We start from the raw sequence: 24,703 nt of genomic DNA, 5'->3' as shown, positions 1-24,703 counted from the left end.
TGTTTTCAATACACTAACACTAATTCAATACACTCAGCTGCGATTGCTGTTTTCTTTAAACACACATATTTTACTGCATTTTCACCGAAATGTTTTTAAATCGTATGATAATAATGTGATATGTTCAACTGTTTGAGAATATTATTATTATGAAAAGAACAAGTATAGCCCATTCAGCTGTAACACTGGCTATAAAATATTAAATCACAAGTCTATAATACATTAGTATACAGCAGAGTGAACAACTATACAACTTTCTTCATCTGCATCAATAATAGAATATTGATTTAAATGGAATTGAATACATCTCTACATCTGAGTTTGTACAAGCTTGTACACTCATCACTGAGCGATCTAGCGATCGGTTTCTAGCCAATCAGATAGGGCTCCTTTTCTTGCGTTTGGAAAGGCAAGCTATCTTATTAGTGAACTACCAATCGTCCGTATTAGGATGTGATTAATTTCAGGGAAAACTAATTATTTAAAAGGCTGTCGACACTGGGGCTCACCCTTCCTTGCATCTCTGGGGTAACCAACCACCTTGTATAATGAGATGTAGCGTTTCTCTCTCCAGCTCCTAACAATATACGGTATACAATTTCTGCACAATCAATTTAATACAGCTGGTACTATTTCATGTCTAAACAGACAGGAACCCTCTCCACTTCTCCCAAAATAAACCAACTTGGATATCGCAAACCTTTTGCTTTATTGTATGTATTGCACTGTGCTGAGGCTTGTGGTTCAACAAAGCAATAATTAATCACTGCGCTTTGAAGTATTGACACAATATTGAAACTACTCTTTATGTTGACAAAAGTGCATACACCATCATAAATCAGTGTATTGACATTGTTTTATATTATTCATTTAAATACGATACCATTCTTAAAATAAAGGTATTCAAAAGTCCCAAAACTTTCTGAATGTTTTCAAAAACTACCAATGATATTCCTGCAAACTTACCAAAATTTCAATTGGTATAATTTACTGCACAAAAATTTCCAGTAATTTTGCAACCGTAGGCCTACATATAATGTATGGCCACTGGATCATTGTCAGAACAGTTTTGGTTCTGAATTTGTAATGATTTTTCCATTAAAAAATCTGTTGAATTTCCTCTACCTCTCCCTATATTCTTTTGGAAGTCCTTTTTCCATCTGATATAATAGAGTTGTTCCCCTTTGTGGCCCTTCACAATTTCACACTTAAATACTTCTTTGAAGTCACCTGATCCCTAGTAATAAGCCCTTCCTGTAAAAGATATTCTATCATGTTGTTCGTTATGGCTGCAGGTGGAGGGTCCATGTATCTTTTCACATAAACAGAATTTCTAATATGAAGCTCTTCAAGTTGTCTTTTCACCTCTTCCGATGGCTTCGCTTTTATGAATATCAAAGTAGGTTTTATTGCTCTCCAGAGGTTGATGCTTTCGAGAGTCCCCAACTTGCGTTTCTGTAGTTCTTTTGCAGCCTGTGCGTATTCTGTGCACGTTACTGTTTGGAATTTCTTGAATTTCTTACTTGTATACGTATTCTGTTTAAGTGCACGAGGTGATGTGATAGAGCCAGGCATATTTAAAATTGCGATTGCAATATCCTGAATAGTTGGCTGGGTGCTAGGTACATCAGTATCGCCGATAGCCTGTAATGTAAAGAAAATATGGAATTTGCTTCATATCTTCACTCAACTAGCATCTGTAGCAATATATATTAGGGAAAGCCTCTTCCTTGCATCTCTGGGGTAACCAACCACTTTGTATGAGATGTAGCATTTCTCTCTCCAGCTCATAATAGATACAATTTCTGCACAACCAAGCCTTTACAAAAAAAATGTACAACTGATAGTATTTCAGGTCTAAACAGTAATCTTCTCCATTCTCCATTTGATGAAAATCTAAGAAAAAAAAGTATTTTACATAAGCTCAGAAAATTATGAAATGGAAGAGCTGGAATACATGTGAAATTCCATTCCAAAGTAAGTCAACAGATATAAGTTAAATTTTATACCATGTTTTGCTATGTTTGTAATTGCATTTTTGAAAATTTCTAACATCAAGTGTCATTTACAATGGAAATTTCCCAACCTTAAACATTAAAGTTTTAATTGGGTTCCTAAAATAATTTGAATGTCTAACTTCATGTACAAATAACTGGCCAACATATCCATATCCTGCATATCCATCAAGGCTTGTGTGCAGTATTGAACATTTAGGGAGTTTTGTCCAGGGAATAGGCTGTGGAGTATCACCCCCACTCCTAAACGAACGTTTTGGGGCTCTTTTTATGACAAAATATCATCATGCAATTCCGAAAATGCAACAAAAAAATTGCTTTTTTCGGGAAGAGCTTGTTTGTCCAAAGGATTGTTAGTGCGAAAAGTTATTAAATTAAAGGTTTTGGGGCATTTTAGGTAAGAGTTAGGGTTAAGGTTACGGTAAACATTACGGTAACTGTAAGGGGTCCAAGTTAGCATAAGAATATGTTTAAAAACAGGGTTAGGGTTATGTTTAGGTTTAGAGCCGAGTTTTGGTACTTATATGTATAAAGGTGAAGTTTATGGTTACATTTAAGCATTCTATATAGACTACGGGCTATAGACATGTAACCGTTAATAATGTTTTTAAAGGCGCAACTAGTATTTAGTATAAGCACTAAGCTTGCACGACTATGTCCCTAAAAGTCTATTTTTGCAACTATTACCAATAGTCCCGACTACAACTATTTTCATGATTATTCTATTTTAAAATACTTTAAGCTTGTACATACACTGTAACGGTAACAAATGACATCTACACCTGAATAAAACAAACACTTACATGTGTCAACTGCAACATTTTCCATAAACGATGAATCTGGCAGCGATGATGATACATGTATCTTGATCCTGCATGACTGACTGCAATAAGAGGCTCCTCGATGATGACCAACTATACATTTTGTCACTGTGTACTCCAATGAACTTATATTTCTTGAATCACAAATATTGTGTGTGTATATACTATACCAGCCCTCTTTATTTCATTTGGGGGGGGGGGGTACCTATTTTCAAGGCCACTGGGCAAATACAAAGAAGGGCACCAAGGCCAACGAGTGAAGAAGAATGTGAAAAAGATCTGGTGCACCAAGGCCAAAACTGAAAAGGGGCAGGTAATGGCCTTGGTGGCCTCCCTGAATTTCGAGTCGAGCCCTGTACTATACACTCACTGTTGAAATCTTTGTTTAAATGATGACTGTGAAACATACACTATTTTTTGTATCCAAAACAATTCTGTTATCCAATATGCATAGGGTCCAATCCCGATTTTGACCGAGATAAATCCATGTATAAATATGTTAGTTTATTGAAATCTTGTACTCGGGAAAAAGAGTTGTTAGATTTCGGCACTAAAAGACTGACAGATCAACACGTGTAACCCTACCAAGTATCATTATCACAGAAAATACCCGGCATTGGTCACAGACCTGTTCATCATCTATCTTGAATATGAACATTCATTAAATCTCAAGTTCAAAATCATAATCATAACTGTTGATCTAGCAAAAGGCACAGCTTTCTTTTCACATGCAACCAACCAATCAAAATGTTATTTCACTGCTTAATGTTGGGAGATGGAAGTATGATGAAGTGTATGAATGTCAGAATGAGGAGTTGGGTTTTAGTTCCAGGGTTTACAACCAATTTCTGTTGTTATTCTGCAACTCTTCCATATATCATATGAAACTATTGTAGTTACTACATGGGTATAGTAATAGTAGTATAGTATGTATATATTTCAGCAGGAAGCATTTTTGGCAAATTATGAATATTTTTAGTCGATTAAAATTATGCTTCCTTTCATCCAACAACAAATCATTTTAATTAACTTTTAATTTCCAAATATTTGCCAAAAACATTTTCTTTATTCACATGAAAAATGTTTCAGGACTTTTAATCCATCACTTCAGAAAGCGCAAATAATTAACATATCATGTATGTCTCTAAATGGGCCATTCCAGTGAAATCCATACACTCCTTTATCTCCCACACAGGATGTGCGTATTTCAAATTTTTGACAGGGTTCGAGGTTTGAGTACGGTTTTACTGCCAAAATGGGGGAAAAATGAAGTTCATGTTATCATAACATTATACATGTTTTCTGGACTAGAATTTTGTGCTGAGTCCATTTCTGAAGTTTTTAATACACAGGGTATCACCATTTTAAAGATATGTAACAAATTCTAAGCGCATGTTGTTTTTACGAAGAATCCTGGGAGTCTACTTGGAACACAACTGTATTTAAAAAAAGTTACAGAACATTATTACTTCAGTTAAGTTGTTTTGAATCTATAAATATGTTAAACAAACTATAAAGACTGCTTAAACATTGTTTTCATGTATGAAAATGAAATGATGTTGGTACTGAGGCCCCTGTATTCCTATATATTTAGTAAACATATAGCGGTCAGGTTTGGTGTCAAGACAATAAATCTATTGATGTCTAAACTCATAAAGAAATTATGTTCTTAGTGTTAATGTATAACTGATTGCCTTTACACAATCTTAAAATGTTTATACTGAAGCATAGCACTTTATTCACCCCTAGACATCAGAAATGGCTTGTTGATAGCGCAACTGAATATTGTGTGATCTAGCAGCATGGGCTGCATCAACTTTTTTTTTGATAAATGGTTGATGTGATGAGCTGGTACAGAACTAAAGTTCTCTTCACCATACCACTTGACTATTACTTGATTCTGATTCAGTTTTCTTAGGATAGAACTTCAGATAGATGTTCAGGTACATCAGTTGGGGAAATGACTTTAGCTGGATACCAGAAGCAACCATGCTTTGCCCATACTACATCTCCCGGTGTGAAAGATTCTTCATCATCGGTGGTCGTATTATCATCAGATCATCCCTTTATAATTACATATTTGAGGGCACAACATGAAAGGCATTGACTGCTCTTCCTGGAATAACTTTTATGGGTGTGACCTTTGGGTTTAAGGGGTTGCTACATCAGAAAAATGGCGTGAACCTCAAAATGGGGCAAAATCTGAGTCAGTAAAAAATTATTTTGAAAAAAAGTATACATGGCATCATTCCACAAATCTAATCGATTGTGGGGATTGGTAGAGTGCACAATCGATCAACTTTTCAGAGCTGTACCTCCATAAGTTTTTCCAAATAATTTTTTTACAATTTGCCATATTTTTTTTTTTTTTTTTTTATGGGTAACATTTTTGCAATTTTCTTCAATTTCTCTTTTTTTAAGGAAGTTAAAATTATTATCAGTGTGTGGCAAATTGAAATATCATTAAAATGAGAAGTTAATGAGGTCTCTAGCCTCTTTAGATCAAATTTTATGGCGAAACTAAGATACAAATCTCTCGAAATGACCTTTTTGGGCTTCGTTTTTTCACTTTCAAGTTCAACTTTATCCGGTATGGTATACAAAGTAAGCGATGAAATCAATTAAAAACAGTTTTATTTGAACAAATAAACCATCAGGTAATACAAAATAACAGAGAAAGACAACATTTATCTATATAGTAGAAAATATTAGGGAATTAAAAATTAATGGTGAATTTTTTTTTCACCTAAAACTGGTCATTTTCAGTAAAAAATGGCCATATATCCATGTTTAACCCAAAAACGACTTAAGATACAGTATTCTAAGTTAGAGAAATTGAAAATTCAGACATTTTTACCTTAGAAGTACTATATATGCTCATTTTTAGAAGTATTCTTCACACCTAAATATTTTTTTCACACATTTGGCAGTGAAACCGTACTCAAACCTCGAACCCTGTCATTTACCTGAATGGGTGGCTCCATTTAAAATCTATACCACCTGTGAGGGAGATCAAGGTCATGCCTTCCATAGGGGTTACTGTATAGCCGAAATCCATCACACAGATTCTGGCAACAAACACAGATTTGATCACATACATAGGTATTTTAAACTTTGTTCCACCTCTAGTTTGGTAGTGACCGACTGACCGTCAGCGCTTTTACGTTGTACTACCTTTGTATGTGTATTTACTATTAGCTACGTGGAATTTTGTTAGCGGCGACAGAATTTGATACTGCAACTTGCGACATAAGTGCCACCTCCTATCACTATCAAACATGTGGTATTAAACAAAGTATAGGTGGTCTTGGTTGGACCCTTGGATGCATTGGGAATTTGAGTGAAAATCAGGACTGCAATGTTGGGGAGGCCGTTGTAAAGGCGGTGTATATATACACATAGGGCTAAATTGTGCTTCCTACAAATAATACTCAAACATTTTCATTTATTATTTCTATTTTTGTATTCATAATTAGTGTACGTATCATGCATTCTAATTTTACATCTAATAAATGGCACAACATTGGCTCTAACAAAAATTAATTAGTAAACACTAAATGAAAAACATTTTAAAAGTCATAAGAAATTCGTGACATCATCCAGTTCCAAAATATAAGTTTCCAATAAAACCATGCTATTTATCTGACCACCAACTTCTTCTGATTCCTGAAACTCTTTGAATCAGCTTTGTAAGAACATATAAACAATCTAGACTAGGGGACTATGATCAGCACTGACCAGGCTCTGCAAATCAGGAATTCAGTGTTACCCAACACTGCTCAATGAATGAGATAGATAGACTATTGTTCAGGGACTGCAACCTTGATCATTTGAAATCCATAATGATATTTCCTGATCTTGTATTACAATGTATCTGCCAGGATTGGAACATTAGGTAAACTCGATAGCCATCACTTCTGCTGTACAATGTAAACCACTAAAAATATCTGCACGTTGGGAGAGAGTGGGGTGGTCTGGCTTTGTCAAGGTTGTGCAAGAAACCAACATGCACCTATACAGTCCTATGTCTACAGGTTTCCAGGATGCTCCCACCGATATGTTAGAGCCAATGTTTACTAGACTGAACAATACCAACTGGATGATGTCATGGCATGACGATTTTGCTCTGTAAGTTGTAGCTACTGGTTTTGCAACCCAGTAATGTCAGTACTTGTAGAGGCCTTTATTTCTCATCCTTATACATAAATCACCTGCCCCCATCATCCAACTTTGGTGTTGCTTAGACTTGAATATAATATGTAATTGTTTCTTTATGATGCAAAAAGTTGATTGTGTAACTCAGAATGCCAATGGACAAAGGTTGGAAGGTTTATACTCAAATTCAACAGCGCTACATGTATGTGGCACTATCATAGATCAATTGTATTCCCATCCAAACTATAACCAAATTTTATTTGCCTGAGGTTTAAGAGGATGATGAAAATCAAGATTTGAAAGAGGTTTATCCTACGGTTTTGCTTGAAGTCTTTAACAATCAAGTTCTTGCATCATTTCACATTTAAACAGTTGATTCCATAGATGATGTTGTCAAGGAAGACACAGATAACTGTGAGATACTACCTGGTATCCCAAAGCCAAGGTACTCCAAAGGGTACACACCTTCCTCTCTACTCTGTGAAGATCAATGGTCAATGGGTATCGAACTATGGGGTTATCTGCCCTATCAAATAGGGTAAAGAGGTCAAAATATGGGAGTAGCAAGATTTTCCATGAAAGACTTGGAAAAAATAATAATTATGCCTTAGGGTTGTGTATAGGGGCTGGCTTGATGTGGCTGTGTTCTAAAACCGGTTGGAAAACCTTGTTCTTGATACTCACTCATGTAAGACATGTACCAAATTAACAAAAGCGATTTTCATATGCCTTAATTTTTATTGATGATGCTTTGATTGTCTGACTTAATTTGGATTTAAATAATTGACATATTTGCCTCTTCAATGCCCAACTAATGGCACTTGGCACATGCACAGTTTATGTGACGGGTTTCTGGTGGTGCATACAATGTTAGGTACACATGTGTAATCCATCCATGTGTTGAAAACAATTGTCTTGCCTTGAATGCACAAATCTAATATTTTATAACCCTAACATGGAGGATCATTACAAAATGTATGTAGTTGGATCCATCCACGATCATGTGTAAAGTCGCTGGGTGGGTGCTTATAGGAGCATGGCTGGTAAATGGAATGAATATGGCTGGTTGTTTTGTTTCAAATCAGACCTCAAATTTAGCTGTATCGCATTGCAATTTGCATTCCAAAATTTGCCTGTTTCAACAGAACATTCAAAGTGGAGTGCAAAAAAATTGTGATAAAAAACTTTTAAAGGTTATTTTATTGCCCCCATAGTCCCATACTGTAATTGTCAAACAACATGTACAACTCATCAAAGTAGAGTGCAATTTGGTGACGGAAACTGAAAGGAAAGTTAATTGAGGCCTACTTTGCATGGGTGTTATTTAAACCCCATGAGAACTACCTGCCTATTGGTCAAAAAGAAGTTATCATAATCAATCAGCAACATTGTTAGAATAATTACACCACCCAAAAACTTGGGGTGAATTATTTGCAAAGCTCCATTGTGATTGGTGATTAAAATGAAGATATCATGTAATTGACCAATCAGAGGCAATGTTAGATTGGCAGGTAGTGCTAAGGGAGTTAAAATTGTTCAAATCTTGAATGATGCCTTTGTCTGTCTGTTTCTCCTGTTGACAACTTACATCAATGGAATCACCTGTCATTTAAGAAAACAAAGACACTTACCCTTGCGGTTCCTGGTGAGGTACTTGCTCTAGATCCAGACGGCGACGATAAAGGCATGGGAAATATGGGCACGGACGATGAGGTGCCAGGCTGTTGACTGTAAGGGGAACCCTGAGCTGCTGGCGTATCGCTACTAGGGCTAGGGAAGGCAGTGGCTTGTTGAGATGTACTAGGGGTGGAGTAATTAGGGTTGCCAGGGGATCCTTCTGTATGTGGTGGTCCTGAGGAGGCTGCACCCATGTGGGTACGGGACATATGATCTTGTAAGATCTCGACTTCAGGGAAGCTGATGTTACACATGATACAGGTGAAACTGTAATACAGAGAGACAAATATAAGTGTAATTGAATTTGATTTAATTCACATTGGTTGAGTTAGGTAACGTTATGGGTCATTCTTCAGTATTGAGTGTCTACTTTCAAGTTTTTAGAAAACATTTTTTTGCAACTCATTGTTTCACATTTATAGATGACATCTTAAAAATTCATGTTCATGTCTCAGTTTATAAAACTATAGAGTATTTTCCCAAAATAAATCCAAATATTTTATTGTGTGGACTGTCAGTACAACGTCCCAATTTTTACTCTTCATAACCGTTTACTGCCTACATGTATAACAGTGGTAATTTTCAGCAAAAACAGTGACTGTCACATTATTTTTCACCAACTTCATATACAATGTATAACAACTAGAACTTCAGATGAAATAGCAGAAGCTCATTGTTTATTTTTAAAATTATTTATCAATCAAAGTACAACTGATAATTTTGTTAATTCATTCAGAGTTTTGGAATTAAATCTAATACTGGAACTTACTTTTTGCAACTAATATTGCAACATTGCATCTTCAACCACCAGACTTCAACTGACACGCTGGGCTGGTCACGTGATAGACGGCTAGGTATGAAGTCTGGTGGTTCCAGACGCAACGCCGCAATAGTTGTATAAAGTAAGTTCCAGTATTAGATTTAATTCCAAAACTCTGTTTGAAACTACTGGATGACTAAGAACATTCACTCAGTTTTGTTCATTGCTGTATTATATTTTAAACATCATGAGCATTTGAATTACACTCATGTGATCTATTTGTCTGTTGGCTATCGATCTACTTTTCTTAACCTTCATGGCCTCTATTGGTCCTTTGTTGATAACTGATCGTTGTGGATTGTTGATCATTGTGGAGCAGTCAGTTAGCACTGCTCGATCCATTGGTAAAGTGTTGAAGATTCCGTTCATTTTAAGTGTATAATAGCAGTGTGATTTCGAGCCTGGTGCAGTCTGTTTATTCCTGTGGAATAATTTGGCTAAATTGAAATTTCCTTGGGAAAGGAACTAACTGCTAATTGTCTTCATTTTGGATCACTGGTGTTACTGAAGGAGTGTCTGATCTGATGAAAGCATGACATGGACAGCATGTTTCTTAGCATCATATTCATTCTTAGCTTTGATATTTCTTTGTACTTGAGCGCCAACTTTATTTTGTTTTCCTCTGTTGCTGCTCTCTTCTCTCTGCAATAGGAACATAATTAGTTTTCTTGCGATTCCGCTCTTTTTCCAAGTACTGTGCTTTCCGCACTGGGTCATTCTTCAGACGATCACGATATCTCTTGGAGCGTTCTGCCACTGTAAGAGCCATTCTGCAATAAGAAAGTTGAAAACATGGAATGCTTGGGTCGCCAGTTGCTCTGTGCATCATGCTTTTTTGATGTTTTGATTGTGATAGGCTTGATACCTTAAATTGTAGGCCTCAACGTAGGGGAATTGGGCCTTCTTAACACCCCAAAACTAACAAGGATCGAGAGGGTCCCATTCCCCGCCGGTAAATGACCTGACCTCCTGCTGCTCCAACGTCCTACCAGACACTCACATCAGAACTCTATCAAATCATAGCTGCAAACAAAGACTGTTATACTTGTACTCTTTTCGGCTCCAGAACAGTAACAGACTACCCTATCACATCTCCACAATACAGGACTACCAACTACCTAAGGCAACTCCAATAAAAGCATCCTGCATGTGTGCACCCTGTATTCCTGTTCATCTGGTTTCACCTGAAGTTGGACCCTATTGCTACAGAAACAGAAATGAGGGTTTTCTGGGGGACAGTATCCAACATCAGGAAAAAATAGCTTTTTATGATCTTTTTAATCACAAATCCAGAAAAATAATAATACATTTTTATAGAATTACAAATTTTCTGTCTATACGGCGTCAAGTATCGGGACATGAAAGTAGACATTTATTGAAGAATGACCCTTACATTGTACAGCAGATACAATATTTTCCAGTGCAGAAAATTGGACCAAAAAACCTGTTAATTCAAGTTTAAAACTGAAATTCTCAGTCAACCCTTGCACAAGATGTGGAAAATTCCACCAAAATCTTATTTAAATAATTAGCAGACAACAATATTTTAACCAAAAAGATTTTTTTAGCAACATATATTTTTATATACTTGATTGATTCACAATTTTTGTAAAAAAATCCCATAAAAGCCCCCTTACCTGTTTGGTTGTGTAGGGTTGGCACCAAGCTGCATCAATCTCGGCCCTGTCTGTCTTCCCCTGCCTCTCCCCCTACTAGTTCTTGCACCCATCAAATGCTGTGTTTTCATGTGGAATGTATGGGTATGTTTCTGTAAGACTTGAACGCTACGGAAGGCTTTACCGCACATGGCACATTGATATGGTTTGGGAGACATTGGAATCTGATATGAAGACGTCGATAAGTACTGTGAGGTAGAGGGCGCTGTTGCTGCGCCTTGAAACTGTGACGCGCCTAAAAGTTGAGTGCCACTTTGGCTTGTTGGGGTCGTTGAGTCTAAATCTTGGTCCTGATACATGGGAGTGGTATCATCTCCGTCCCCTCCCGGATCATCATCATCTATAGGTTCCTCTTTGATTTTAACATGAGGAGCGGCATCCCCACCCCCTTCATAAACATCATCAGTTTCCTCAGCTGAATGTCTATCCGTCTGCGACGATGTCTCCATTCCAGTATCTTCCGACATCTCGCATGTCATCGACATGTGCACTGGAATGGCTGGCTCTTCACTACACATACTAGTTCCATTTTCCGGTTTGACCCTGTCGTCCCCTTGACTTTCAACCCTGTTTTCGATGCCTGATGGAATTTGATCAATGTCTGAAACTTCACCAGATGAAGTCTGCAAACCAATGTGTTCTGTATCATCACTCTGGACGGCTTGATCTATAAGCGGTTCACCGGTCACACCGGACACAAACTTCTCTCCCGCACGTTGACGGAGTCCGTTGTTTTTGAACACTTTACGGAGTCTATCTGTGGCATAATACTGATGTTGGGTGACGTCCAAGTCATCTTGAAGCTTTACTATGATTTGACACCCTGTCTGTACCGCCAATGCATGGGCCTATATGTGATGTGTGAAAAAAACAAAGCACAGGCTATTAGTGTGTAGAAGTAACAAAAATTGATAAGCAACTGAGTCTATTATGAATCTATTAGGAAGAGGTGGACAATTCAATGGTTTGCAACATTTGGTCAAACACATTCACACTCCTGACACATTACTAAGGCCAAAAAAAAAGGTTTGTCTCAAAGCTTGCACATGCATTTGTAAAATCGCACAATTTGAAAAAAAAAAATAAAATTACATTTTTTTTTTCTCAAAATGCCATAAAAAAGAAAAAAAAAAAGAAAATCGTATTTGTTTTAAAACCCCTCCTGAGCTTTGAGACAAACCTTTTTTTTTTTTTGCCTAATCAGGCACATAGTATTCATCATTTTTTTTTTTTATCATTTACGATGGCTGCCAAATATTATCAAAGTTTTATCACATACAGCATGATCTGGTAAAATATCACTGTTTGAAAAAAGACATTTCGTTGGCAATAAATGAATTAAAATCCTCAAAACTAATTATCATAACAGTGAGAATTTCATTTTCTGCTTGAGAGTAACTTATTTTGTTAGAGAAGGGGGAAAACAGCAACACTGCTGATGAAGTGAAACGTCCAGAAAAACATAAGTTTTGACTGGTCTTGATCAGATGAAATTCTCAATGTCATAGAGAAGGTGACAGTTTATTAATACACACACAGAATTGGCCACTTCTAAGTTAGGATCATGTGGTGGATACATGTACATCATGCAATGGTGGGTCATTTGCTATCTAAGATGTGAATAATTCATAATGAAGTTTGAAGACAAAGTGTCCCTCTCTCCTCTCCCTCGCACTCTCTCTCTCTCTCTCTCTCTCTCTCTCTCTCTCTTCCTTACCTTCTGAAATATAGTCTTCTTCAGGTTATCCTTGACCCACTCTCTCAGTTCAAAGTTTTCTATGTACTTCATCTTTTCAAGTTATAGCGTAGTAACAAAATGTAGAAACCAGCTCTGTCAGCTACCAGATAGTATGTTTCTGTCTGAGAGAAAAGAACAATTTGACAAAATCAGGCCAGTAATTTTGTGACTGTATTTAAAATCTTTTGAGGCATATCAGTTTTGATAACAGTTAGACCTATATTTTACTGTGTGATGAATTTGCTAATATTATCAATCATGCAGTATATTTATTCAAAAAAAATATTGCATGTGTGGCGTGATCCCGGCCCCGGATCCCGGCCACACTATACAGCAGTTTCATGGCTCTGACCAGTGCCTGAGCAAAGATATTGTAATTGGGATCATAAAGGTTGGATAGCTCTCGATAGTTACGCATTTGATGCTAGAGTCATCATCATCAGTCGGCTGCGGAGCAGGCGACTACAAGCTTTCTCCAACTAATGCCATCTTGGGCAAGCGAAACAATTTTGTTTGGCTGCAGCATCCCTTCAGTATCTCCCAGGAGGTGCTGGACATACTGTAAGTACAGTGTGCGCGGCCGTCCCGGTTTCCTCTTCCCATGTGGTGGAATATAAAGCGCATATTCTTTCACAGGCTCGCCATCTTCAAGATGCAGTATATGGCGAGAAATTTGAGTTGATGAATCTTGACTCTGGCAACCAGTGGAGTGGTGTTGGTCAGGTTGTAGATGGTTTCATTTGGAATCCGATCCACACGCTTGATGTTTAACAAGACTCTGTAGCAAGATCTTGCAAATGCATTGATCTTGTTTTCCATGTCCTTGGTAATTACCCATGACTCGCACCCGTACAGAAATACAGCAACACACGTTGTCTGAAACAGCTTGATTTTTGTTTCGATTGGCAAGGACGGGCTTCTCCAAAGGCGTTCCAGTTTCCAGAAAGCTGCCCAGGCTAGTGCTTTTCTTCTTTTTAGGTCTCCAACACTAGAGCCCATCTTGGAACTAGTGTTGGCCGATCCAACCCAAGATCGGATCTGCCGATCTCCGATCTGAAAATTAGCAGATCGGGCCGATCCGATCCCGATTCAGATTCCTTAAATGCAGGGCTGTCAACTTTTTGGAATTTCTTGGCGTGAGACAAAGGCGTACCGGGATTTGCCGAATACAATGTTCATTTTGACCGTATATTTGAGCCACGGCCCTCGAGAATCTGAAAAGCAGGGGGGGGGGTAGGGACAACAAATTATTTTGATGATGCGTGAGATTTTACTCATTTTCCAGCTTTTTGCGTGAGATTTACTACCTACAATCCCCGAAATATGTCTTGAAACATTAAAGCGTCTTTAGGGGACAATAAGTCCCCCCCACTTCCCCGTGCAATGTTGAAACGTGCAAATGTGTTCAGCGTGTCTCCAAAGTGTCGCAACATTGAATGATGGGGGGGTGGGGAAGGGAAAAGTGTTAATTGATAGCCCAGCTTTCTTCTAATTCCAAATATTGAACATTTTTATCCATATTAAAAATACACTTTTGATTTCATTCAAGATGCCTAAAGCGTTTCAAGGACATTTTTCGGGGATTGTCTGAGGCAATCGCTAAAATTAACATCTGATTTTAATCTTTTGGCTATAACTTTAAAACTACTTGATAGAATCACTCCAAATTTTCAATGAATATTAGTTAGTGCATAAGCTATGATGTGGATATAAAACAAAACAACTAATTGTATCAATTTTGACTATATCGCCCTGCACTACAAGCAGGTTGCACCCATTACCTGTGTATGTCTACAATCATAGATTGAATACAATAGCGCTCTTTTCATTACTAATCTTACAGATGTGAGTGATCAGCATGATATAGTTCAATGCATAGGTACCGCGTGAAAAAATTTCCATGACTATTTATTAATAGATAGGCTATGATGTGGGCACAAAATAAAACAACTAATCTTTTATTTAGATAGTGGTCAAATAATTCTTTAGTACTGCATCCATTTGCATATCTTCTGGAGCGTGCCTATAGAGGAGATGATTTGAACTAATGACCTTATGTGCAAGCACTCTATAAGTAAATACTTATGAAAACGTATGAAACTTGAATGGGGGTGTGTGGTGGGGGGGGTGTTACACGATAATCGATTATCGATTTTCCTCCACCACCCTCAACCACACAAATATAACCCCCCCCCCCCCTAATCATCCTTAGCAACTGCGATTGAACATGACAGTCTGTGATCATCATTTCCGTGTTGGTGTTAGGTTTTAGAATTTAATTGAATATTGACAATTAATTGATCATTGATTGTCGGTTATCGACTGTCTATTACCCCCCTCCCACCACCACCAACAACTCAAACACTGCAGAACAACGGCACCTCCCAGCGTGGCGTGTTAAATAAAGACTGTGATCACGAACTCCTACACTAGTGGAAGTTTTGGATGAGAAAACGGACATTTTGATGAGAATCGGCCAAAATGGTGAGAATTTAATTTTCTCATTCTCTTGGATGAGAAACTTCCTGGTGTGTGTGTCAATCATTATTAGAGAGTTTGCGGAATGAAGTTACTGGAACTTTAACGGCAACTTCAAAAATATTGATTGGATTTCTTGCTCAAATTCACTTCAACGCTAACGTCAGATTGGTTTCTGTACCAACAGCGCCTTGTTGCTTAAACTCGGGACATGTGTATCAATGTGCGTTCAAAAGAAGGGCATGTGTAAGAGCTTGTTACCAACTACATCCAAATGTCTCTCTTTTGTTTAGTCAAATGGTTATTAGTCCCACTTCAAGACAAAAGACTCTACCTTAAGAGCTTCGTTTGAGTAAACATGAATGAACTCGCGATACCACTCAACATGGATTATGTCGGGACCCAGCGTTAATCTCCTTATCATATTATTTTGAAACTAGCTAGGCCCTATACGTTTCAATTAATATTCTTACGATAGTTATAGGCCTATATATATATAATATTATTTAATAAAGGCTCGTCAGCTTTGTCAATTCCATATTCCAATTTACTTCGCAAAGCCTAATGAAATACATATTCTTTATTTCTTTCCCTCCTTCTGAATCTCTCTCCCCCTTCCCCTCCTGTTTCCCCTTCCCTACATTCTCCTTATTTTCCCTCCTTCTCCCCTCTATCTGTACTCGCTCTCTCAAACTTGACCTCCTATAATTACCCACTCGCACTCCTGTTTCCCCCCCCAGTGATTTTGTCAGGGTTTTTCTGTTAGGAGGCGTAATGATTCTCAAAGGGAAACGCTTTTACAAAAATGGGTTTAAAATGGCAGAAAAAGGCCTAAAAGCGTAAAATATCACGGCGGCCAGCATCCAGAAGGGAAGGGTCAAGAAGGAAGAGAAGATGTCCCACGGGGGAGCCCCCCCCCCCTTGGCTACCAGCAAAGCACCTCCCTGTCCACTTCCAATGCCCCCTCCTCTCCTCCTCCCTACCCCCTCTCTTACCAGGCACAACCTATGACATGTTATAAATAAAAATGTTATGCACCTGCTTTACTCTTCCAGAAGTATCGTACACTGCTGGCTCAAGTAAAACCAGCCCATTTTACGAAATTAATCCCTTGGCGTTGAAGTCAAGCCAAAAACTTGGTTCCATAAGCTGATTTGGTGTACGCATGAGCACACACAAAATTATATATCAAGTGTGACGTTTGGCTCAAAATTTATTTTGATTTAATTCAATCAGTAATTTTCAGCAACATGTAGCATGTTTTTTACCCAAACCAAATTAGATTTCCAATAATTGGTCTATTAACTAGATAATACATTTAGTGGTAATTATGTAGTCTATGAGGAAATAGGCAAACTATTGTTCTAAAGTATGACGTATTTCATCATAATTTACGCACACTATAGATTCTCGCTAACTTTAACTTCAAGCGGCTTTAATGGCAGAGTGGTTCTGAATACATAATCCTCTATAATCCTCTAGACGTTAAAGTTAAAGTTAAAGTAACTTCATTCCGCAAGGTCTCTATTGTCTTATTAAAACTGGTGACAATTGCTAATCCCCGATTATTATTTTCTCATCCAAAAGAATGAGAAAATTAAATTCTCACCATTTTGGCCGTTTCTCATCAAAATGTCCGTTTTCTCATCCAAAACTTCCACTAGTGTTATCTGACAATTGCTATATTGCCCATATTCATGACATTTAAAGATGTCCGGATCTATATGTGTGTCTTTATTACAATTAAAAAACAATCAATTATCATGCCATAGATAAATTAGGGTTTTAAAACTTATTTTCGTGTTTCACAATGTCAATTGTCATGAATATAGAAGAAAAGTTTACTGGTTTGAATAAGTCACACACAAAAAAAAAAGAAGAAAAAAAGTGAAACGGTCAGGGCTCGAACCACTAGCCTTTCGCTTCACCGTCTGAAGTACTGTCCATTACACCACGCTGTCATGTTGAAATAATTACGGGATTCCGTGATATATGGGTGCGCATTGCATTCTCGTGATTATGAAAATGGTAAATCTCGACAGACGATTTACATTTGCTAAAATCAGTAAAATGTAAATAATGTTAGAGCTAACAAAACGTAAAATAGTAAAATTAGATGTAGTTTTGAACAAGCTTTCAAACAAAACACTTTCCAAATACAAGTTGACACCAAATCGGCCTAAATTATGAATTTTGTCAACGGTTTACCATTTCTAAATTAAAGAAACTCCTTGTATTAATATTCAGTATTAGACTATGGTAAACCGTCAAATCACTATGTGATTCAATGGGACGATTTACAATCGCACTTTACCATTTCACGCAAATAAAATGATCAATTTTAAAGATATTTCTGCATGAGTAGGCCTACTTCATGAGCGTACTAATGCGATTTTTTATTGGTTCGTTTTGTTGTTGTTGTTTTTTTTGTTTTGGGGGAGGGCGTTGATCAGAAACAGGTGAAAAAGGTCGTTTTTTATGCATTAACTAATATTCATTGAAAATTTGGAGTAATTCTATCAAGTAGTTTTAAAGTTACAGCCAAAAGTTTAAAATCAGATGTTAATTTTAGCGATTGCCTCATACAATCACCGAAATATGTCTTGAAACATTAAAGCGTCTTTAGGGAAAATAAGTCCCCCACTCCCCGTGCAATGTTGAAACGTGCAAATGTGTTCAGCGTGTCTCCAAAGTGTCGCAACATTGAATGATGGGGGTGGGGAAGGAAAAGTGTTAATTGATGGCCCAGCTTTCTTCTAATTCCAAATATTGAACATTTTTATCCATATTAAAAATACACTTTTGATTTCATTCAAGATGCCTAAAGCGTTTCAAGGACATTTTTCGGGGATTGTAGGTGTGAGATTATACTACCTTGGCGTGAGATCGTGAGAAAGTGACCCAATGCGTGAGACTCACAGCCAATGCGTGATAGTTGACAGCCCTGTTAAATCTTATTTTACAACCAGTACAAGTTCATTCAAGTCGGGCCCCAGTAATGTTAACGGTCAAAGCTTAATTCCCCAAACCTGTAACTATGTAATAATATGATGACCGTTTTTAGAGGTTTATCATGTCAATATCAACCCAAATAAAATACCATTTTACACCCCAAGTCCCAGCGTTACTCACTCAGTGCCTCCGATTGTCGGAAGTTTAATCATTAATCCAAAAATGATGTACCATCGTACGGTTTCGTAGTTCTATGCCACTAGTTTTAATATTGACATTGTGGCGACCGTCTATAAATAAATGATCGCGCATGCTCATGCAGTTATGACTTAAGAGCTAATGGAATTCCCGTATGTTACTGGAGGGGTAGGTATATTGGGCAATTCACAGATCCCTTCGGCCGAATGATGGCAGGCTTTATTTTTGGAAAATATTAGTCTTTGCCCGCGAGCGTGCAAGTTCAATTGATAAATTACAACAGCAAGGTTTGCGGTATGTGCAAAAGGTTACAGATGTCAAACAGCAACAAGTCATGACGACAAAAGCGCAAGCACAAGACAGTGAGACACGTGATTGTTTGTTTACATTTTAATTCGGTCTATCAAAGGGTGGATACATACGGTACATAAAATACAGTATGAAACAACAATACGACATGATTCTTGCGGTGGTAACATCGTTTTTTGGAAATATATTGGCATTAAATAGTAGTAATGTTACATAAGAAAGTAATGGTAAGCTTAAAGAATTGTTGTGTACTTTTATTACTGTCAAGTTCAGAGATCGGTAAGCTAGATCGGCAGCTGATAGCTCATCTGCCGATTCAGATTCAAGGCCGATGCAGTCCATATCGGCACCGATCTCCGATTCACAGATCTGTATCGGCCAACATTACTTGGAACCCAAATACTTGAAGTCTGTGACATGGTTGATGATACTACCATAGACTTCAAGTGCTGGTTGGGCGTTACAGTTTGCAGTCATATATTCTGTCTTAGGTGCGCTGATGACAAGGCCTAGATCTGCTGCTGCAGTTGCAGTCCTAGTAAGCTGTGACTGGGCCCGGTCTATGGAAGATGCCAGCAGGGCAATATCATCAGCAAAATCCAGGTCATTCATTATCTTGGCAGGATACCTGCTTGACCGAGAGTATTATGTTGCAATTGTTTTTTGGTCGGACAGCGTTGACATTTTTTGCAACAGATGTTAGGCCTACGGTATTTATTCTGTTTATTTTGTTAAATTTGCTTATTTTGAACAGTCTGAAATCTTCTTGTAAAGTGCAATTTTAGCAACGTTTTTGATGCAATTGCCAGTTGTGATCGGCTGTGTTTACTTCTAAACTTCCATTGCTTTACATGATGTCAATATGTCATGTTTCAGCGAATCCGACTAGATTTTGAATCCTAAGGTCTCCTTTAAAAACCAGAGGTCCCCAGTTCCAATCCTGCTCCAGCCAAATTTCCTGTACCGAGTGTGCTCCCCTTCTTACCTGGTCAGTTTTCACTGCATTATATGCATTTATTGTTTAAATGAAGGTGGTACTACCCCCCTGATAAATTTTGGGACTAATTTTGCATTTTTCTCAAAAAATAACTACACACTGGTAACAAAAGTTAAGTATATATTATAGGGACAAGGAATCCAATTACTTCACTGAAATTTCATGACAAGTGGTTCCTTGTTAAGAAATGAGGTACATTCGAACGATACATTGTACCTCTTTTCTTATAAATAACGTACCGGTTGTCCTGAGTCACTGAAATTCCAGTGTAGTAACTGGATTCCTTGCCCGTATTTCCTTTATTTGTTACCCGTGTGGCCGTGTGTTATTATTTTTTGAGAAAAATGCAAAAATGGTCACAAATTTATCATTCAAGGGGTGTAGTACCACCTTAAAGCGGAGTAACAATACTAACATTGAACTCCACACAATATTTTTTTAATGCATTTAAAAACTGTGGAGTTATCTTTCTTTGCAACTCCACAGTAAAAAAATGTATAGAATTCCTGATCAATGTCTGTACATAGATCTGTAGTGCGCTATACACAGCGCGAAGTGACTGTGCTCTAACAGACACACCGCATTTGTCTATGTATCGTGCATGCGTGCGAGGAAGTCAAAAAGGTCACATAAAATGAAAAAATTTGTTTCATCTTTTTTTGTTGACAAAATTGACATTGATAGCAGTTTTCACTTAAAATTTACATAAACCATCCTGTTTTGCCAAACTAATTTTTTTTAGAGTACCACAAAAATGCTTGAAAGTGATTTATGCCCACTAAAGGTTTATTCAGATTTCCTGTTACAAATTAAGTGTACTGCTAGCCTATACCTGATCTCATGTACCAATACTGCTAGCCGTCCAGCGCGTATTATTTGCACAAGGTCCAATGCACACGCTTGACGTCACGCATGTATGCGCGATGGTTAAGCTGTCAAAGGAAATCTGAATAAAACTTTAATGAACTTCTGTAAACACGCTTAAAAATGCATGTTGCGCCAGCGTTAATTGATGTCAAAACGAACGTTCATCTATCGCTCCTGCTACGCGAATGTTTCGGAGCTGGTATCACCAGCTAGCGTAGACTACCCCGTAGTCCACTTGCCCATTCTGCATATACTCTGAGTATTGTATTTGAGCTTAAAACTCTGATTTAATTAATGTGTGCACAATTGATAGATTTTCACATCTGATCTTTTTAGTCACCCTACACCCTCTGTTTGTCCGGGCTGTTTGTTAGCTCCCCAAGTGGACTACTGACATTGGATTGCGGTCAGAGATGCTTAACACGGCTGTCTATGAGCTTCTATGGATGAGATTGTCGGAAATCTGGCCTACTAAAATTGGCCATGATGTAATGCATCTTTAAATGGATCTGGCTTGTGATTGGTCGCCCAGATCTCGTTACTCCGGGCAGGCCTGCCTCCGGGTACCTATCATTCATTACCATTAATAACTACATGGTACACAAGTCTGCCGCCATTGTGTTGTGTAATTGCATGAACGCGTCACTAAGTGCATGAGCGCGTATTGTATTTGCTTGCGGTTAAATTTGATTGATAAACAAGTGTGATTGACAGTGTGAGTTTCAGGGACTTTGCCCACTCAAAATCCCGTTTAAAATTGGAAGTCCATAGTCTATTTTAACCTGGAATTTCGCGATCAATAAACTTGCAGATTTTAAAATCAGAATTGTTCAGTGAAGTGCCAATACAATTATGACATTATGATAATTTATGTTGCATTCAATAATATAAGCCTACGTACACTTTACTTTTACTGTCACTAATATAATTATAAAAATATAAACTTTTTCATAACAATTTTATACTAGTATTTATTTTGATGTAATAAATATCAGTATAATTTCGAGTTCAACTGAATGCTTTCATCATGATTAACATTAATAACATGCTTTTATTTATCAAAAATAGACTATGCCATGGCATAGTCTACAGCTAGCGGTTTTGCATTCAGCTCTTTTTTACATCAAAAATTGCAATAAAACTAAAACACATATTAAATCACACATAACTCGCAATTATGCATTATGCACTTATCAAGTCTTTCCCGGCCCTGGGGACCCGGGACATAGCGGGAACATGCCGGGCGTGGCGGGATGTACACAAAATCATTGCCCGCAGAGGTCGGAAGTTAGCCGGGACTTGGCCGGGATGTACAGTAGATCGTCCCGCTATGCCGGGCCAATCATTCATGTTAGCGGGGCCTTTGCCGGGGTGTACAATTTTTTTCCCCGCACTGCCGGGACATATAGCGGGGACTTTCACGAAGAAGTCACACCATTAAAAAACATCAGTACCCGGTACCGTATACACCTATCCGACTTCGCCATTACTGCGGTGTCCCCGATGTAAAACTGCGGTGTCCCGAGGTCGGGGGTTCCATCCATTATTTATTGTGTGCTATACAGAATTGTACCCGGGAATTGTACACAACAGTGATATTCAATACACAATCATGATTGAATTGCGAATTAAATCTCCCGCTCTGGTACATCTGTGTTGCCGTCAATAGAGGGCTAAATACAGTAAACGCTTCTCGGATTGGTGTATACCAAGAACTGCTGATTTTGACATGCATACTCTGAACTGTAATGCACTATTTTCACGATTGTGGCGCTACAAAGCAAACTGAGGAGTGGGGTAATTACTTGTTATACCAATATTATATTTTAAAAACCAATTTCGTGCATCTATTTAAAAATGAAAGTCCACTTTTTTTAAAACACTTAATTTTGTTTAAATCCTTGCGTCTGCATGTAAAGTTAAGGCTTAAACATGTCAATGTCTTTTAAATTATCGGCATGCACTATTAAATCGGCCGTGTTGTGTACGATCACTGCTATCCAAATAACCCAATCGATCTTTTTTTATTAGGCCTATAATGTCGTTCATTCAATAATCGACACAGGTATATTAAACTCTGCAAGATGGGCCGGGGCATAGCCGGGATTGTACATTGTTTTAACACAATTCCTGGCACATGGGGTCGGGGATTGTCACACTGTAGCCCGGCTAGCGGGGGCCGAGTCATAGCGGGGATGTACAGAAAATTTATGCCCGTGAGGCGGGACTTTAACGGGGTCAGTGCCGGGATGTTACGCTGGCAAAATGTACTTCCTCGCTAAGTCCCCGCTTAGTCCCGGTCCCCAGGGCAGGGAAAGACTTGATAAGTGCATTATGCAAAATCGGAATCAACCGAAATTTGGCGATCTTTTCTTTTAGACCACCCGAGCTATATAGGGTTAAAACTATGAATTTATCAAATTAAACTTTCGCATCAAGGTTTAAAATGTTTTTAGCTATACAAACATACCTTTTATTTCGTGGAACAAGCTTTATTTTGTTCCAAACTCCATTTTTTTATCGCTATTTTGGACGTAAAAGAGCTGGTTGCAAAACCGGTGATGCCATCTCCGAAACACAAGCGCGTGATGTATGCTCGTTTTGACGGTAATTTACGCTAGCGTATCATGTATTTTCAAGCGCGTTTGACAGTTTTTTACTGCCTGACGCAATTCTGCATTTATTCAAGATGGCGAATTTCTCTTAAAACGTAACATATTTTGCTGGGAACATTCTTCCATTTCACGAATTCTTTGCCACTTTTCACTCATCTGATCATCTTTTCATTTGACGAAAGTGATGCTGATATTATGAAGGTATGTTTTTTGCTTTTCCGATTATTTTTTAATCGTTTTTTGAGACAAAAACTTCCTAGCAGAATAGCTGTTTTCACTTGTTTCAAAAAAATATTTTAACCTTGTTTTTTTACCCCATAATTTCCCTCATTATTCGAAGCCCTGTCCTCCTTCCAATACATTAAAGTTTAACCTTGACTTCAAAGTGTTTGGCAACTGTTTAACCTTGATGCAAAAGTAAACCTTGATGTAAAAGTAATAATTTAGTCCCTATATAGTTCGGGTGGTCTAAAAGAAAAGATCGCCCGAAATTTTGTGAATAAGCTTATTTCGTGGATATCTACTGAAGAATGTCATAAAAGGAGGATACTATAGGACCACTAAATACTCCTATAACACGCATGACATGACAGAAATCGTATGTTAAAGGTTGGCTTTGTAAGAATTGCTATAGTATAGTACACAAATGTAGTATAGCTTTTTATTATTTTAAGCTTACTACAATTTCATGAATTTACCTGTCGGTTGAAGAAGGAAGTTCTTCAACAGTGTCAACTTTCAAATTCAAGTTTAAAACACATTACAACTATGACTATATCGTTTCGGTGCTGTGTTACTGCGATGTGCTGTCACCTTGTTGTTCTTTGGATGTTGTTTTCCGTCCTTTTTTAAGACGCAATGAGTGCGAAAATTTTCGCCATTTCTTCTCTTTTGTTGAAGTTCACGAGTCGCTCAGCGCTGGCAAAAATCAGAGGCGCAGCCCACGTCACGAAGATCTGTCACGGGCGGACGTGGTGCAGACTCGGGCGGCGCGTCATGTGCGGTTTTGCCAGAAAATTAGACATAATACTGGCACCGGTAGCACCCAATAAAATCTGATAAACAACAAAGAAGCAAGGGAACAACCCAAAAGATCGATGAAGGGCGGCAAAAACAGGGGCGGCAAAACGAATTAGCAAAGAAAAAAGGGCGCCAAAAATTGAAATAGCATACAAATTTTTGAAAAAAGGTTGCTTTGCTTTTGGGACGCTAGCGCCTAAAGTCCTTTTTTTTTTTTTTTTTTTTGCTCCTCACTTTTTCAAACGACCGTGAAAAAAATTGGGTCAACCTTTTCGGGCTGTTAAGGAAGGGGCGGCAAAATTGTTTCTTCTTCAGCCCCCGGGGTCATTGGGGCGGCCACGGTAGGCCTACGCCACTGGACCCCC

General features: G+C 37.9%; 1 protein-coding gene across 19 annotated transcripts in view; it reads right to left on the bottom strand.

Annotated features, from left to right (window-relative positions):
* Positions 1-24,315, bottom strand: part of LOC140137448 (uncharacterized) — a 78,760-nt gene extending 54,445 nt beyond the window's left edge. For 11 of the 19 annotated variants that reach the window (XM_072159138.1, XM_072159139.1, XM_072159130.1 and 8 more), the window contains exons 1-4: positions 24,017-24,315; positions 12,882-13,024; positions 11,126-12,012; positions 8,623-8,935 (exon numbers count right to left, since the gene is read on the bottom strand). In XM_072159138.1, coding sequence (XP_072015239.1) covers positions 8,623-8,935; positions 11,126-12,012; positions 12,882-12,953 — 1,272 coding nt within the window. In that variant the 5' untranslated portion in view covers positions 12,954-13,024; positions 24,017-24,315. Of the gene's footprint in view, positions 1-1,034; positions 1,645-8,622; positions 8,936-11,125; positions 12,013-12,881; positions 13,025-24,016 lie in introns of those variants that run through there. The other 8 variants (XM_072159141.1, XM_072159140.1, XM_072159142.1 and 5 more) reach the window with 5 other exon arrangements.
* Between the last annotated feature and the right edge of the window lie 388 nt (positions 24,316-24,703).

The sequence above is a fragment of the Amphiura filiformis genome, chromosome 17 (genome assembly GCF_039555335.1).
Source record: "Amphiura filiformis chromosome 17, Afil_fr2py, whole genome shotgun sequence".
Lineage (NCBI taxonomy): Eukaryota > Metazoa > Echinodermata > Ophiuroidea > Amphilepidida > Amphiuridae > Amphiura > Amphiura filiformis.
Note: the sequence above shows the minus strand (reverse complement) of the source record. Positions and strands in the feature narration are given on the sequence as shown.